The sequence below is a fragment of the Pectinophora gossypiella genome, chromosome 22 (genome assembly GCF_024362695.1).
Source record: "Pectinophora gossypiella chromosome 22, ilPecGoss1.1, whole genome shotgun sequence".
Taxonomy (NCBI): Eukaryota; Metazoa; Arthropoda; class Insecta; order Lepidoptera; family Gelechiidae; genus Pectinophora; species Pectinophora gossypiella.
In genome coordinates this window covers 2655354-2673798 of record NC_065425.1, presented here as the reverse complement: position 1 = coordinate 2673798, position 18445 = coordinate 2655354, and the positions used below count along the sequence as shown (strand labels likewise).

Here is an 18445-nt window from a genome sequence, read left to right as displayed (position 1 = left end):
TGATGTATCAGTCGAGATTAGATCGATCGATTCTTTTCTATCTTACAGCATGTATGTGATTCTTGCTGATTTATCTCAATCTGGATACGCAATTACGTAACGCTCATTTCAGGATGTACAATCAATAGTGAATTCAAAAATGTTACGCTGACCTTCAACAAGTTTATCCATGATAATTACGTTGAATAAATGATTCTGATTTCTGATAGCATTATTATTACACTAGCACTTCACGGTATAAAATATTAATAGTATTATTATTTGTACCGTGAAGTGCCAGTGTTGTAACTGCCTTCTGTAGGTCAAGAGTACGCCCTTGGCAATGCACCAAAACAGTTTCATAAGAGACCGTTGCATCGCAATAGAAGGTGAAAGTCAATGATGTGCACAGTTTCCCCTTCATTGCCCATCCGACTCAAATTTCAAATTCTAGTCATTCTCTCATTACAGTTCCGGCATAGCATCTCAGGCTATCGCTCCAAATATCAACTCCAGAACTTTAACTTGCATCGGAGTGCATAACCGGTGCATCCCTCTCGGCCGCGTCCACTCTACCGTGAAACTAAGCGCATATAAACGCTAACCGTGTTCTAGTTAAAACACAGTGCCTATATCGCCGACGCGTAAACGACGCCAAAATGGTACCACCATACTACCTCCTGGTCTTGACTCTTGCTGTCACCGTCAGCGCGAGAACGGCGGCGACCAACCAGAACACAGTAGACGAACCCAGGAGTTCGGACGATACCATTCTTGGAGACCTCAAAGTCGCATACGACACATACAAGGACTGCAGCGGAGGCGAGATCACCAACTGTCTTAAAGTCAAATTGGCGAAAGCTTTGAACAGGATATCTCAAAGCGAGGAGGTGTCGTTGCTAAGTGGAGTCACAATCGTGAAGGACAAGGATGCGAAGATCGAAAACGAAATTGAGGAGGCTATTCCGAGAGGTCTTGACGAGAGCTCATTGGACAACCTTATCATGGACAAAATCTTTGGATTCCTGCAGACTCATACCGTCCAGGTAAGACTGATTAAGTAAAAGTATATATTCATAGTTTTCGAAAAAAGTTTAATGTTTTGTTTGAAAATAATTTGGTATTTGTTTTTGAGAATGATTTGAATCAAATAATAACCAAGTAAAACTAATTATTTGCTGTGAAACTATTAATTAATAGTGCAACATGATACTTTATCTGCATTAAGTAAGTTTTAAGTACTTAGTATATTTAGGCATCTTGATTTGAAAGTCAGTAATGATTACAATTTATAATGACGTCAGGATTTTAGAATAAGATTTAACTAATCTAGTTATCCAGCTTCTAGTGTTACCTCATTCTCCCATTGTGAAGTTTTCTGCATACAGCTGGAATGAAACAGGAGCCAATGTAGAGCTCAAGAAAACAACTTGTAGACGCACATGGTATTGAAGTTATAAGATGGATACGAGTATGATGAATTCGCTATGGAGTAGCTGGTCGGAGAATGCTCCATATTCCAGATTATTTCGGAGAAAGCCTGATTTACATCATATTGTTATGGGCGCGAGTCCCAGTTAAGGCGCTAAACCATTGAATTCGACTATTTAAGTCTAAATTCATGTTTGGATAATTCATATCACGTGGTTTCCCGTATTTGTTTGGCGCCCAGTTAATGACAATAGGCATAATAGTATATAGGACTTAAACATAGCCTGGGAGAAGTGGATGTATATACTATAAACCTCTGCCTATTCAAGGTTACAGAGGTGATGCTATGATAATTATGTCATGTTCATATTAGAAGTTTAAACGAAGGGAAATCTATACAACGTTCAGATGCTTTTTTGGAGAACGTAGCCTAGAAAGTCCGTCATTGGGAATATCAGAGTTTAAAAGCTGTTTTATGATGTGAATTCCGATAGAATAATAAATAAAAATAATTACATATTATCATAACATAACATGAACAGCCTATAATTATACATCCCGCTACTAGCCACAGGTCTCCCTTAAATCAACCGAAACCGTATGGAGCATACTCCATGTCGCTGCTCCATTGCGAGTCGGTGGAGGCATTTTAGCTACTAACCCGGGACCAACGGATTACAGGCTGATCACCAAAAGTAAGATGACTCGTGTGTCGGCACGTTAAGCCGTTTGTCCTAGTTACTACTTACTGATGTAAGTAGTTGTCACATGAGCCATGTCAGGGGCCTATGGTGGTATAATAGTAACTCTGACACCAAGGTTGATGATAACATGTCTTCCGAAAAACGAAGTCATTTTTCTTTTTTGGACAACCAGGTGATTCGGCATGCAATATCCTAGCCGAATAGAGGACAGTCTCACAAATTTCTATATCAACAAAGCCGATAATATCGATGGGTATCTCTAATGCTATAGTTATCCCGCCAGTGTCACAAACCCAGCTATTACTTTGAATCCTAACTAAAACTCTATAATTTCAACGCAGTTACAATTTACGGCGGCTATAAATTATACTGACGGCATTGTTACAAACTTTCCTTTTAGATACTGGTTATTTTTACTCAAGACAATAGTTGAACAACAGCAATAATATCCGAATATCCTGTCCTCGTACCAAGGATCCGGTATCAAATCCTCGCGGTCTAAACCAATAAATTTGACTGTATTCGTTTGAATTCATGTTTGGAACAAAGATGATTGACATCACGTCATCATCATCAGCTGTACGACGCCCACTGCTGGGCATAGGCTTCCCCCAAGGATCTCCACGACGATCGGTCCTGCGCTGGCCGCGTCCAGCGGCTTCCCGCGACCTTCACCAGATCGTCGGTCCACCTTGTAGCGGGCCTACCCACTGAGCGTCGTCCAACACGTGGTCGCCATTCGAGAACCTTGCCGCCCCAGCGGCCATCGGTTCTCCTCGCTGTCGATGGCAATAACTTCGCCCACCATCAGTGTGTATACCATACACCTCTGCCTATCTCTTAGGGGATACAGGCGTGATGCTGTGTTATGTGCATAATATCCTCAAGGGGTAAATAAAGCCACAAGGTATTAGGAAATATCACTAGTACAGTCATGAGCAATATCATGTACCCACTTTAGAACCCTGTCGCACTATCATATTTGACATTTAATGAGACTTACGGTATAATTAGTAAAAAAAGTTAATGTGACAGGGTTTCAAAGTGTATACTTATTAGTTCTCGTGACCGTACACCGTGGTGGGCAATTACGGGATTCGAACCGGTAACACTTCAATGCAAGTCACGCGTTCCCCAAACAGGGCTATCAGGGATTCAGATAAAGATGCAGCGATATTGATCTCAAAATATGAGTAAAAAATACTTCAGAATATACAAAATCAACAGCGAGATTCAATCGGATGACTTTATAAATTAAAGCATGCTGAAGTAAGAAAGAGGATATGCTATTTGACCATAGCACCAATTTGTAACAACCACCCCATGACGGAACTGACTCACTGACATACAAAAAGACTTGTCTACCATAATAAATAGCATCGTTCAAATCTATAGGAAAATACAATAGGATTATGATGATGATGATGGAAGCAGTCATCTGCGCAGGAATAGGATTATAATATAATAATGAAAACGATTTTGTTAACGATTGTTCCAAACTTATCGTTGAAAGATCAGCTAAATTCAGAAATAAATTTAAAAAAGGTGGCGTCTTAATTCATCATTATCACCATCATGATCATCAATTTAAGAGCCACGCTCTTGTCGGTGTAACATTCTGCATTCTTGTCTTTCAAGGGTCACAAGGGGTTCTTTTACTTCCTTATAAGACACGACGTTCGCCTTTTCTTTAATCTGTTCCATGTAAGCTCTTCTTAGTCTTTGCCTTCCTCTCTTCCCTTCTATGATGTTTTCAATAAATTTGCTGTCTTATTAACTGTCTAATTATCTTGCCTCTTCTGTCCTCAATAACTCTCACTATTTGTCTTCATTCCCTTACTCTTACAAGCACTTCTATTCTTTCCAGTCATTTTCTAACACCCTGTCTATCTTTCTTTATCAGTGTCCAAGTTTCAATGTGACTTTTAATTATCTGCCTGAAAAAATAATATTATAGTCATTCAATGACAAATTGACATTACACGGGGGTCACCCACAGATCACGAAAAGAAAAATTTCATACAAACTTGGCATTAAATGTTTTATGGTTAGGGGAACCATTCGTGCAATAAAGATTCTGTCCGAAGACGATCTAGAGGAACATGGGCCCCTGGCGGACCGACGAAACGAGGACAAAACAATTTGATATAATCTGTTTCGTCAATCCTTCAAAAGACCAACGACATAATAAACCTAATTTCAATGTCAATATGACAAATTATGACAGTGATGACGTATTATGTCATATTACACGACAATGACATAAGTATGAAGAGGGTACGTCAGATTAGGACACAATAGACGATTGTAATGCACAACGGAAAGACGTTCCTAATAAAGATTTTGTAATGGGCAATTATATTGTGCGGTAGTAATTTGATTTAGGTTGGTGACACATGAGCGAGTTTAGTTGCAAACACGTGTATCTCGTACGTGAATAGTTTGCCTCAAAATAGAAGACAAATCACTTAATTTATTCTACCTTAATCACATTACTTTTGTCTAGACGGCCTAAAGTGAATCACATATGAGTTTATCATAAGCATATTGCGTCACTCCGGCCAAGAAGTTTATGCCATTTGTGGCAAACTTACCGTAAGTCACGTCAAAAACTACGCCACATACTGCATGAATTAAAAAATAAACCTTTTGTTTAATCACTGCAGTGAGATTCTTTTTTGAAATCACTCTATAATCTATACTTAGTTATTTATTTGGTTCTAAATTCATGTTTGGATCAAAAATAATTATCACGTGTTCAGCGGTGACGGAAATCATGCAGAGGAAACCCACACTCCTGAGAAATGCATTTCAGAGGTATGTGACCTAACCTACGTACTGGGCTGGTTTTACCTTCTTATTTGGGTTTTAAGATCAATGACCGACCTCAAAAAAGCTGGTGTTGATGTTATTGTTGAGCCGCTACTTATCCGAGAAATGACTCACGACTATGAATAGAGCTTTTAGATCTACAATAATACACGTGTAATCAAAATTAAAAAGAAATAAATTCTGCAGGAAGTGTTGAACAGATATTATCGGCTTTGCACTATCAAATAGAACTTACAGAGGTTACTACCTCAACCAATTTCTCAAATCAAAATACAAAGTGATATTAAACACCATTGCATGAGAATAGTCTAGCGTGCTCATCATAGCGTGTTCAAATGAATGAGTGACTGTGTTGATAATTGCTCCGTTCAAAGAAGCTCCGTATGTAAATGTTAGTAATGTGCACACGATTCGTTAGTTTATTGCTATCATATGCAATAATGTTCTGCGAATATCGATTTTTTGTATTTTTATCGTGTTGCAAGAAATTTTGATTGAATATTTTAATTGTGATAATGGGGTATGGTTCATTGATGTGCGCTATTCATTTATGTTTTATTAATTTCATTCGAATTGAGTTTATTAAGTGTATGAACATTCTTGTTTTTTATCGTGCACAGAATTGAATAACAGCGTGTCAATATTTTACCAAATTTTGACACCAGGTTGATGAGGTTCGTCGCTGATCTCATATTCCACATGAGCGACAAATAATAGTTTGCTATCCGAATTAGAATGTAGATGTTATAATTTGCGTTATAAGCTAAAATACCTCTTCATCAGACGCATTGTATTAGGTATTGGTATTATTTCCATAATTTATTTTTGTACCTGTATTGGGCTGGTTTTCCCTTCGCGGTGTGGAATGTTAACAGGCAGCCAGTTCTTTAAAAAAAATGGACCTAAGCGGACTTGTGAGAAACTGAAATGATTCCCATAAGATTTTTCTTAATTAGTGTGCACATACATAGCAGCGACAATGGTTAGTTGACTTCTGTAATAGTTCTTCAACAAGACTATTTGCACTACAATTAGAAAGCTTAATTGAGTTGTTGTCGGATGTTCAACAAGGATTTAGCTTAACTGTGGTACAGATATGTACTTCCGCAAGCAGACACAACCCGGTACTGTTTGCCCTAGAGGCCAGGGGATAAAAAAAGACCACATTGAAACAATTCATTTAATAAGCAATATTGCAATTTGATATTTTTGCGCTTATAGAGCACAAAGATAAGCGTAATGTCAGGAATTAACAAATAGCAATATTGTTTTATAGATTAATTTCTTGAATGTAGCCTTATTAACGAACCAGAGCTGTTGATTTTCAGCGAGTTGTAAAATGTATGTTTATGATGAACAATCTCATCATCATCATCAGATTTTGCATAAGGTAAATATTTATGTCCACTTTAGAGTCACTAATGTTCTCTTCTCTCGTGTGGGTTGTGAGGTGGATTACCAACCTCATCAACCCTGGTGTCAGGGTTACTATTGAGCCGCCAAATGCCTCTGACATGACTCATGTAACGACTATGTACACGTAACTAATGTTAATATTGATTCTTATATCAAAGAACTGAGATACGATAATGCACATCAGTGCGGTCTTTGCTGTGATAAACTAAGTACATAATTAATTATAAATAAAAACATAAGAAAACTTAATACATTCTCACAAATTATTGTTCTATTTCAATAATTAGTGTAATATTAGTATTCCTCGCCCCGTCTTTATTAATCTGTCACTCTTTACGCACGAAAACATTTTCATCACAATTATCATCAATTAGTTCGACTCCATTAATACCATTAACAGTTTCAAATCCTGCATCGTCCGATTCAGTATCGACACGAGATGCATACCGTTCAGTTCATACATAACGTTATATTTTTTTCACTACTTTTTCAAAAGTGCATTGAAAAACTGCAACATACCGCAATGTTAGTACACCGTGACGCTTTCTCGTTGCATCTCTGTAATTGCATGCAATTAATGTATATCTTCACTTTTTTCGCTTGCCACACTCTATTAAACCGTTTTCTTATGCCGACCCACTTTTAACGGTTTCTTCTGTTAATTGGTCGGCTAATGCGTGATACAGAGTTAATAAGTATTCGGTTCTTGTAAAGACACCTTTTAAAGACGCGTTCGGCGAAAGTGTGGTTCTAAGTTTGTTATTCGGTTTGCGGTTGCGTGATTTGAAGGATTTTGCTGTGATCAGGTGGAAGCGAGTATTTACATTTTGGATCTGTTCAAAATTGAAGGGCACTTAGAGACTAAAAAGTAATGTTTTAGGCTACTTTATCATCTTGGGAATATCCTGAGCTATTAAGTTTAAGCTTAACCTGTGGTAATTTATCATAAGCAATAAATTAGCCACCCGTCTTTGATTATCAGAATCAGAATTATTTATTATATTTATTGAAATAGGCACAAACATAAAATTGTTATGGAAGAGCGGAGCCACCTATACAAGCATAATGTCTGTTTAAAAGAAGTCTCCAAACCTTATTTAATGCTAAGGACCAAATGTTACTGTATTAAATATATTTTTTATTCAACGTAATTATCATGGATAAACTTAAACCTTGTTGAAGGTCAATTTAATAATTTATTTATTTGTTACATATCGTCACTGGAAAGGCAAAATTACGTAAGCGCCAAAATAGGTATTTTGGGTTTTTTATATATTCGGAATCAGCGTTTCATTCTGCGTCGATCTGTCTGGGTAGCATTGCGATACGAGCACTTTTTTGGCGCTTACGTAAATTTGAAAATAGTTGACTTTTTTCAATTCCAGTTTCTTAAACGACAAGATTTTGGTGTTTTTTTCGTGACTGGTGTATAAGTAATATTGTGGTCCTATATAATAACTACATATTAACTTTAAGTAAATTTGGCATTCTATAGTTTGAATAGTATCATTTTATTAGTAATTTTGGACTACTGAAAATAAAAAATAGACTGTGTATAAGTCATTTTTATTTACAGCTTTTAAAATAAGTAAGGCGTATAAGAAAAAAATGTCTTAGCATGTTTATGCAGTGAATGGCGAATAAGTAATTTTGACTTACAGTATTTAGAATAAGTAAGGCGTGTACGTAAATTTGCCTTCGCATTTTTATGCTGTTATTAAGCAAGTTTGTGGGCTAGCAGTAAGTTTCCCAGGAAGTTATATTTTGAACAATAGATCTAAAAGTAAAACTATTTTAGAATTGATTTTATAATTTATTAGCGACCCGGCTTCGCTCGGATGCAATGCTGAGGAAAAATGAAATTATTTACGACATCACATTAAAATCCTCAAAAATAACAGTATTTCTACACTATTTATTGGATGTTATTATACATACCTATAAACTTTCCTCTTGAATCACTCTATCTACTAAAGAAAATTGCATCAAAATCCGTTGCGCAATTTTAAAGATTTAAGCGTACATAGGGATATAGGGACAGAAACAGCGACTTTGTTATACTTTTTAAGTTCTGTCGTTTGCATATTTAGCGCCAAGTTTGAATTAAGAACTCAAAATTCAAATTTGTTGGAATTTCGAATATCAAAACAATTGAAAGCATTAGGATTAATGCAATTGTTTAGTCACAGCGTTGGTTTGAATCTGTCAGATCATGTCCGAAAATGAATCTTACAAAGAAAAATTTTCTATAACTTTCGAAGAGGCCTACTGCGACTTCAGTGTTTCAAACATTTAAAATCTCTATTCCACGATGAAGTGCCATGTCTGCGAGCCATCGAACGCTGGTATTTAGAATTCGAGCGTGGACATCCGCCTTCACTGAAGATAATATCGTTGCTGTGAGACAACTAATCCTCAAAAATCGTCATGTGACATACCGAGAATAGAGGCGTTATTAGGTATTTCAGGGACAACAATTTAAACGATATTGCATGAGGCACTTGGTGTGAGAAAACTAGTTTGCCGTTGCATCCCGCATTTTCTGACGATCATAAGGTAGCCCGCGTCAGATGGTGTAAGAAAACTCTTCAGAGGTTCAACCGAGGAGAGTCAAATCACGTGTACGACATCATCAGTGGTGACGAATCTTGGATTTATGCTATTATCCTGATTCCAAACAACAATCCACAGTTTGGGTCTTCCAAAACGAGTCAAAGCCGACTAAAGTTGTTCGCTCTCGAAGCACTTCAAAGAAGATGGTGGCTACCTTCGTGGAGAAAATCGGTCATGTTGCGACAATTATTATTGCACTTGAAGATCGTAGGACGGTTAATGCAGATTGGTATACTACAATTTGGTATACTGTTTACCACAAGTCATCGCCGAACTTCGAAAATCTAACCCAAAGCGACGCATGATGATGCGCAGGAGTGCAGGATGCTGCACCATGACAACGCAAGCTCACACACCGCTCGTCAAACGATTATTTGAAGCAGGAAAACGTAGAAATTCTTGACCATCCTCCATACAGTCCTGACCTAAGCTCCAATGATTTCTTTACATTTCCTAAAATTAAAAAAGAAACTCTTCGCGGTCAAAGGTTCCAGTGCGGTGAAGAAGCGGCCAACGCTTTCAAGTCAGCCATTTTGAACACTTCTACTTTGGAGTGGAATAAATGTTAAATAATACCTGGTTCGAGCGAATGGAAAAGTGTATTAAACTTCGTGGTAAATACTCTTAAAAACAATAAGGGGAATTATTGAGGAATGAAAAAGACTTGACCCTTCCAGAGACTTGACTCGACTTAGAGCCACGTATGCTTGTCCAATTCAAACAATTTTGAGCCCAAATATACTACTGCATGGTCGGCTGTGCTGCCCTGCATATGTTATGTTATGTTAGTGGGCTCTGTTTTCCGCATTTAGACTCTAAGGTGGCTCATTATGCGTGTAATTGTTGACTACGTAAGCCAACCTATCTCCTTCCAGAAGCTCAGAAGCCTCCTGGGGATTTCACAGGCTTCGCGGAGCGACCCCACCCAGCGATCCACTGTGCTGCCCTGCATATTATGGACGGTGGATGACAATGACAAAATTAAGGGCAACATCCTTCTTTCAGTCATTTTGTAATATCGTCCATCTTGGATTTGAAATTTTGACATAATGACAGTATTCTACTAGTGTAGTCCTATCTTTGATACCCATATTGAGGGGGTTGTAGAAAAATATGTACCTAGTCCGCTATTTTGGAACGGCGGCAATCTTGGATTTTAAATTTTGACATAATCACAGTATTCTACTTGTGTAGCTATTTCATTTGATACCCATATTGAGGGGGTTTGGAAAAATATGTAATCCCCCATTATGTACCTGCTGCCATCTTAGATTTATAATGTTATTGATTTTATTATATTGTATTGACATCGGAATTAAACGTGCGTACCAAATTTCAGATCAATCTGACAACAGGAAGGTACTTAAATTGCAATATCTAGTTTTGATACAAATATACCGTACGTGTTTAGCTAAATAAAACCGTTTAACCCTTTCACGGACAGAGACCATGGGTCATTGGTGGTTCATAATAGGTAGTATGGCACCTTGGAATCGGAACGTCCGTATACGTTCTGTCTTTGAAAGTGTTAAAAAGAAACTTTTACAAACAGATAACGGGTTGTACGCTATTATTTATATTTTATGAAACTTTATTTCTGGCACTTCAGTATTTTAATAGCCATTTTTATAAATCAATTGAAGTAATAAGTAGTTTAAGGAGGTATTAAGAATAATTATTTGTCTCTTACGTCTTTTTACCCATGTAAGATATTACAAAAACTTACTTTAAAGAATTTTTGGTGAACTGACATAATCAATCGATCACTTTTTAGGCAATTTTTACATAATGAGAGCAGATGTGTAAAAGTCGTTACAGTAACTTTTACTCCGCTAACATTACAGTATTATTATATTTAAAGAAATATTGTCGTTCTCGTATGCATTGTCGTAAGAGCTGTAAGTAATTTTGCTTCCAATTAATATTTTAACCAGATGGCGGTTAAGTAAATTTGCTTTACTGTAAACTGAAGTCATTTTTACGTAAGCGCCACTATATCCTAAAATAGCAATCCAACAGTTATAATATGTATTGCTGGACATAGAAAATTAAAAAACAATGTAACCTTACTTTGACATCATCTAAATTGGATAATTAGGTAAAAAGTTATGATAAAAAAACGAAAAAATGAAACTTTAAACGGCTTTTTCTCGAAATGGCCTTTTGGCGCTTACGTAATTTTGCCTTTCCAGTGACGATATAATTAACATACAAGATTACAGGGTGACCTAATCCGCTGCATACATAGAACCCACATTATGTCCATTATCATCAATATTTTCACCGAAAATTCAACTATACCAAGTTAATAAACTTGAATTTTGTAAATTTTTCCGAAACTGAAAAATCTTCGAGTTGGTAACCGAGCGCCGGAATAAACACTACCCGATTATGAGTTGACATTTGAACTTTTACATAATCATTGACATTAGTCGCAAATTCAATTGCCACGACGTCCCGTCAAGGAAAAAGTAAATTAAGTTTCCGGGCAAAAATAACTTTCGTGTTACACACATTGTAAGAAACGATCAAGTTACGGAATCACACGGAACCCTGAAGTCCAATGATTCGGAACACGTTCATGTTTCAAGAAAAACTTTCAGGTTTCATGTTCAGGGTTATACGCTATTCAGTTTACGGGTTTTACCAACTGTAAACATGTAGTAGGTTTTTATATATTTTAGACTACTGTATTGTCTGTTTTTAGATTTAAGAACGTTTATAAATTTAGTTTTCTTTGATTTTGACTAAGTGTAAACACACTTATAACAAATAGCCTTCACAAAAGTATTGACTAATATAATTATGTGGAGTTTAGCAGATGAAATTTGATTAAGCGAGGCGTGGTAGCACAGCTGGAAGAATGCTTGACTCTCACTGTGAGGTCGCAGGTTCGAATCCCGACACGGGTAAATTAATGATTTTTGAATTTATTTTCGAATTCATGTTTGGATCTTACGTGCTCAGCGGTGAAGGAAAACATCGTGAGGAGACCCACATACCTACTTACCTGACAAAATGTGTATTCGGAAATATGTGACCTAACATGTAATTGGGCTGGTTTTCCCTTCGGGTTTGAAGATTACACAGACAGTAGCTTCTGTAAAAAACCGGACCTGTAGCGGACCCAGTGAAAAACGAGATAGTTAGTGACATCGTAACGAAAACCTTGAGGGATGATACAGAACATGATTCTGAGTTAATTTCAAGTGGAATTTTCCATCGCAAAAGTATGGAACTGAAAATAATTTCAAAACTAAAATAAAAACATGAATTTTGCGACGGAAAATTCCACTTGATATTAACTCAGAATCATGGTCTGAATCATCCCCCTCAGTATGCGTTACGATGTATACAACACACCCTGTATATTATTGATTTAAGTACTTTTTACTAAATCTGTAATTAATTCTAACTTAGCTGTGTAGCAAAGACAATCAACACCAAACGCCTTATTAAATACCCTTACTTATTAAATTATAGTGCGCGCCTAGAATAAAGTCAACGTACAGTCTAAAAATGTAATTATAAGTGCGACACTTTGTCACGTTTTTCTATGACGTCAGTTTTCTTTTTTGACGTTTAGTAAAAAGTAACTGATTTGTCTAGTTGGAAACTAACCTATTGGTGAATCTTCCAAATAAACTTGTGCTTGTCATTTACAATATATGACATAAATTACCACACATTAAATACCACCCTTTCCTAATTTCCAGGTCAAATTCCCAGCCGCTTCGGAGCTCCGTTCCGAGGAGGGCCGCAGCAGGAGGAAGAAGCTTGCACCTCTGTTGGCCATACCCCTTCTTATCGGAGGCATGATGGTCCCTCTGGCCTTCGGAGCGCTGGCCCTCCTCGCTGGCAAGGCTCTGATCGTGTCTAAACTGGCGCTGGTGCTGGCTGGCATCATCGGCTTGAAGAAGCTGCTGTCTCCCTCTGGTGGACATCAGGAGCAACATGAAGTTGTTGTCTCGGCTGGACACGGCGGATCTGGATGGAGCAGGTACAGTTTGATAACTTAAATAAAGTCTCATCTATAACCATTGATCCGGAGGCATCGGGTTCGAATCCTGGTCGGGACATATCACTTAAAAAATACTTTATGATCATCAGTTGGTAAATAAGTCGATCCGTGCTTTAGAAGGCACGTTAAGCCGTTGGTTCTGGTTACTGGTTACGGATGTAAGCCTTAAGCGGCTTAATAGCCATCAGGGTTCATGTAGTTGGTACTGCACCTCACTACCAACTACATATCAATAAATTGCAGTCACTCCTGGTTGAAAAAATAAAGATGAACCTCGTGGGATAAAAGGGCTATTATTACCCCTTGTTAGGTAATTAGACGATCATTTTCTTTCTGCATTTCAAGTTCACGATGACACGTTGGTTATGTAAAAAATACCATTCAAAGTGCAACTAGTTACCTACAGAATATAGATATAAATTTTTGAATTTAAATTTTAAAAAAATAGGTTAGTTCACTGAGTTCCAAAACGTATAAACCTGAGTGTAACTATGTTATCTACCACATAAAGATATTTTTAAAGTTGAATTTTAACTCACTAGTACTTAGAACCGTGGTAGCCCAGTTGGTAGAACGATTGACTCTCACTTTGAGGCCGAGGTTCGAATACACCACAGGCCTAAAACAATGATTTTCGAATTTGTTATCGAATTTATGTTTAGATTATAAATTATTATCACGTGCTCAGCGGTGAAGGAAAACATCGTGAGGAAACCCACATTACCGAAAAATGCATTTTCGGAGGTATATGACCTAACCTGTATTGGGCTGGTTTTCTTTGCGGGTTGGAAGGTCAGACAGGCAGCCGTTTCTGTAAAAACCTGTCAACTGTTCAGGTTAGGTAAGCGGACCCTGTGAAAAACGGGATAAAGCTAGGGAGATGATGATGATGAATTTGAATTTTAACTTGTTACGCTTATGATTTGTTGTAATTTCATTTTTTCAATTTTATTTTAGATTCATTATAAAAAGACAGACAAGCAAAACTAGTCTATACAGGGTGTTAGTGACATCGTAACGAAAAAAAAAAATGGAACGCCTATTTTATTGTACTAAAAATGATGGTGGGTGTTTTTCTTGTCGCAAATGTTTAATTAAGATTTTAAATTTTTACTGTGCCGCAATGTAAGTCAAACAACGCGCCACACAGACGCTAAACTTACGCGCGGCTACGTTACGCGTGCGTGATACGATGTTGATATCTAGGTAGGAGTTTTCATTCTCTTGTATTTAGATGCTTAGTGGTTCAACGTTTAAAAATGTTGTTTGTTGAAGTAGAACACCTACTGCCACGATTTTTCACGCACGGTACCTACCTACCAGTTATTAAAACGTTCCTAACTTATTAACAATAAAAACCCTACTCTTGCCTTACCTTAATTGTTATTCCTTCGGATGAAGTACCTAGGTAGGTACCCTAGAACATGTCACGTCACGTAGGTATGCAACATCGCGTTTCCTCCGCGGTAGGTAGGTATCACACGCACTCACAAACACAACACCTTGCTCTTTAATAAACATCAACAATCTTCCATACTTTTGTGCAGTAAATTTTAATGGTCTATGATCTATCATCATAGTCGACACTACTCATTTACAGAATAAAACAAACACAAAACACTCACAAACACGAAAAAAATATCCTCGAAAAACATCACGCGATTCGGGTCAAGCTTAGTATTCGACTGAGCGGAAGCGCGCGGCGGCGTTAGCGCAAAGCATCAAAGGCGCCGACTAAGGGCGCCGACGACGCGCCGGCCGCGGCCGAGTCGAGCCGACGACTAGACAGAGAGAGAGAAGTATGTTTATGGTGCAAGTGACAGAGAAAGAAATAGTATCTGTTCGTATGCCTACTTTATTGGCGAGCGTTGCCCTTGACCCGTGCGCCGGCTATTCACCTGCGCATAGCTGAAGTTGTAGATACGTTATTATTATTATTGATGACATTGATAAAATTTAATAATTAGTAATTTTTATTTGTTTATTTTAAATGTGCGTTCTATGCAGCTTAAAACACAATATGGGACTGAAAAAAATCTAATTTTTTTATGAATTTGGCGACAGGAAACTTCACTTGATACCTATCAACTCAAAGAAATACCTAGTATCTGTTCGTAATGCCTACTTTATTGGCGCGCGTTGCCCTTGATCCGTGAGGCTATTCACGTCCGAGTATCCATCAAGACAGATCAAACAAGCCCTAACTCGGAGGTCTTGCGTCCCAGGATCCTTTAATTATGTCTTAGAACCTTCTTGGCCTATGTGGTCCAGTGGTTGAGCGATGGGATGCGGAGGGTCCGGGTTCGTATTCCGGTGGGGACATATCACAAAAATCTGTTTATAAGGCCTTTGGTTGGGACGTTACAGGCTGATCACCTGATTGTCCGAAAGTAAAATGATCCGTGCTTCGGAAGGTACGTTAAGTCGTTGCTCCCGTCTACTAGGTACTTATGTAAGCACGTAGCCGTTACATGAATATTGTACACAGAACAGGATAGGTTTAATTAGTTCTTTACTGATGATTTAACAATGAGATTTAAAACCACGAATAACTTAGTACTTAGTACCTCGGTACCAACATGTAACAAGAAAAATAAGATCACTCCTCTCGGACAATTTTTTTCTTTGAACATGCCGACATTGCCTACGCGGCGGAGTTGCCGAACTATCGATAGGTAGATTATCAATTGTTGAACTTGAAAATTGTCTTAATTATCGAAAGTAGTGATAGTACATTTAGATCGATACTAGCGATAGTACCGATAGGTCTTGCTTTGTAATAATAATGGGTATTGATCTAAAAGATCTATCGATAGGTACCTACTATTGGTTTTTTTTAACTAGGTATCGATAGAATATCGATAGGCAACACTCTGGCGGAGTGTCCGCCCAATTCTAGACGCGATCTCGCTCGATTTTTGTGTAGCGAGGTTTTGCGTAGGTACTTACATACTAAGTTGGTGGATGGTTGACATAGTAGGTAACTAATTACCTAATCTGTGGTGGTTGTGTTAGTTGGTTGTTAGTTATTCTAATGACAACAAAGAATACAATTATTTACTGTTTCAACTGTTTTAGGTAGATAATGGCCCCGATTCCTATGAGTAAATGAATGAATAACCCGGTCGAATCAAAAAGGTATCTCGCTGGTATGCAAACCGTTTGACGTGTGCTGTCAACTTAATTCTGTCGGTTGTTTTAGATTTCTGCTTAAAATTGACGTGTATTCCATAAATTTTATGCCTGTTGATTATCCGTCCATTTAAGAATAAGAATAAAATAAATTTATAAATTTACGATAGACAGAGAAAGAAATAGGATCGGTTCGTAGTGCCTACTTTGTAGGCCGCGCCGCCGCCGCGCCGCCGCCGGCGTGCGGCGCGGGGCGCGCGGAGCGGGGCGCGCGGCTCGGTGCGTGTGGCCGTTGACCCGTTCGAGCAGCTGTTGTCTCCATTACATCGAAAATTTTCGATAATTTGTCATTATTGTTTTTTTTATTGAAATTTGGGTTCTATGCAGCTAAAAACACAATATGGAATTGAAAATAATTAAAAACAAAACTCAAAATTTCATGAATTTTGCGACGGAAAATTCCACTAGATATTAACTCAGAATCATGGTCTGAATCATCCCTCTCAGTATTCGTTACGATGTCACTAACACCCGGTATATGGGGGTGGGTGGTAGGGTCACAATTCATCATCAAGCGAAGTCAGAAAACACCATGAAATGGGCTTTGTATTTTTTGTCCTTCCTGATAATTAATGATATTTTTAGATTTTTTTTAAATTAATTTTACTTATTTTATTTTATTTCAGGTCAATGGAAAAAGCTCAAGACTTAGCATACAACGCGTACACCCAATAGCCAATCCCACACATAATTTATTATGCAAATGATAAGGAACAATCATAGCGTCTTACCTACTGTGTATCAACTAGATTAAACTATATAAATATGTATAGTATACATAACATAGAGTGCATGCCTCGATAATTTTCGGCTGTTGAAAAAAAATCTAAATTTCAAACAAAGAACTGATGAAAAGAAAATGGAAGTGTAAACTTGAGTGCAACAAAAGTGGTCAGTATTTAAATCAGAAAGGAAAATAAAATCTCCGTGGATTATAAATGACCGTTGAGATTTTGAATATAGAACGGCTTGAATGGACAACAGATAAGACTGAAACACCATAGAACGAGTGATTCCTCCAAATATATCAAACAGTACCCCAATACTCTGAATTTCCTAAAATAATATTATAGTAAGACCCAACGATAATTTATAAGTGTATGTATGTATGTGTTATGCGTGTATTTATTACGTGAGTCTTTAGATTTTGCTTTAATTTATTTATTTATTTAATTGTCAGCGAGTGCCGATGTGACATAATTTTGGTTCCATATCTTATGTATTTGTGTATTTATGAAAGTAACAATTATCATTTTGAATATTTAGTTGACAGGTTATGAAAATATTTATATGTATTTACATATTTTATGAGAAATATTTATTTTAGAAATATTTATATAATTAAAATATATTGAAAAAGCAGCATAAAACAAAATAAAAAAATTAAATATAATATTACATGTATGTAAAAGAATGTATAGAATTTTAAATATAATATTATAAATATGTTATAAAATATCTACGTGTACATATGTAAATACGTAAAATATGCATTTATTTAGTATTTTTATCATATATGTATAAATATCAGAAGTATTAAATAAACCAAATATAATTAAATATATTTCATAATATGTCTAGGTTATTGATCTCGTATGTATATTTATGTTTATTTCTTAATAATGGTGCTCTTTTAAATACAATGTAAATATTGAATAGAAAACATAATTGTATTGTTATATTTCTTTTTGTTATTTAAAGTTGCGTTCCAGTCAGTTCATTAATTTATTTAACTTATTCATTATCAATAAACTGTTGGTTACTTGGAGGCTTTTATTTTATTTTTAATAATCTTTTTACAGGATGACAAAAACGAAACAAACAAAAAATTGACAGCTGAAGGGAAATATTTTTTTCGTTAAATTTAATCGATAATTTACCTATTCATTTTCTTTATTTTTTTTATTGCTTTTGCTTTTGACAGCATTCTGTCTCTTAAATATGTTATTAAAGTATCTACCGACGGTGTTACGTGCTTACCCAGTAGGTACCTACGCTTTTAAATCATGTAACGTGGTGAATTAGTGTAACAATCACATACATATACATACATAAACTTATACCTATTTTCCACCAGGGTAAGCAGAGACTATAGAATTCCATTTGTTTCGATCTTGATATACTTATCAAACTTCTTCTATTCTTCTTAAAAATTAGTGTAATTATTATTAGACGTAATATATTTGGTACCAGTAATAAATGTGTTATTATATCTGGCTTAGCAACAAAAATGACGTAAGCATCTAGACGCTCCAAT

At 36.6% G+C, this 18445-nt stretch overlaps 1 protein-coding gene across 1 annotated transcript; it reads left to right on the top strand.

Annotated features, from left to right (window-relative positions):
• Positions 1-638: 638 nt before the first annotated feature.
• LOC126376938 (uncharacterized) lies at positions 639-17454 on the top strand. Its single transcript, XM_050024486.1, has 3 exons — positions 639-1025; positions 12692-12975; positions 16815-17454. The coding sequence occupies exons 1-3, from the start codon at positions 639-641 to the stop codon at positions 16861-16863; spliced, it is 720 nt and encodes a 239-aa protein (XP_049880443.1). The 3' UTR covers positions 16864-17454.
• Positions 17455-18445: the final 991 nt, after the last annotated feature.

Excerpts from the sequence above, each read along its gene's own strand:
- LOC126376938 (XM_050024486.1), top strand. The coding sequence starts at position 639 with ATGGTACCACCATACTACCTCCTGGTCTTGACTCTTGCTGTCACCGTC. Across the intron at positions 1,026-12,691 it reads TGCAGACTCATACCGTCCAG|GTCAAATTCCCAGCCGCTTC; the intron begins GTAAGACTGATT and ends CCTAATTTCCAG. Across the intron at positions 12,976-16,814 it reads GGCGGATCTGGATGGAGCAG|GTCAATGGAAAAAGCTCAAG; the intron begins GTACAGTTTGAT and ends ATTTTATTTCAG.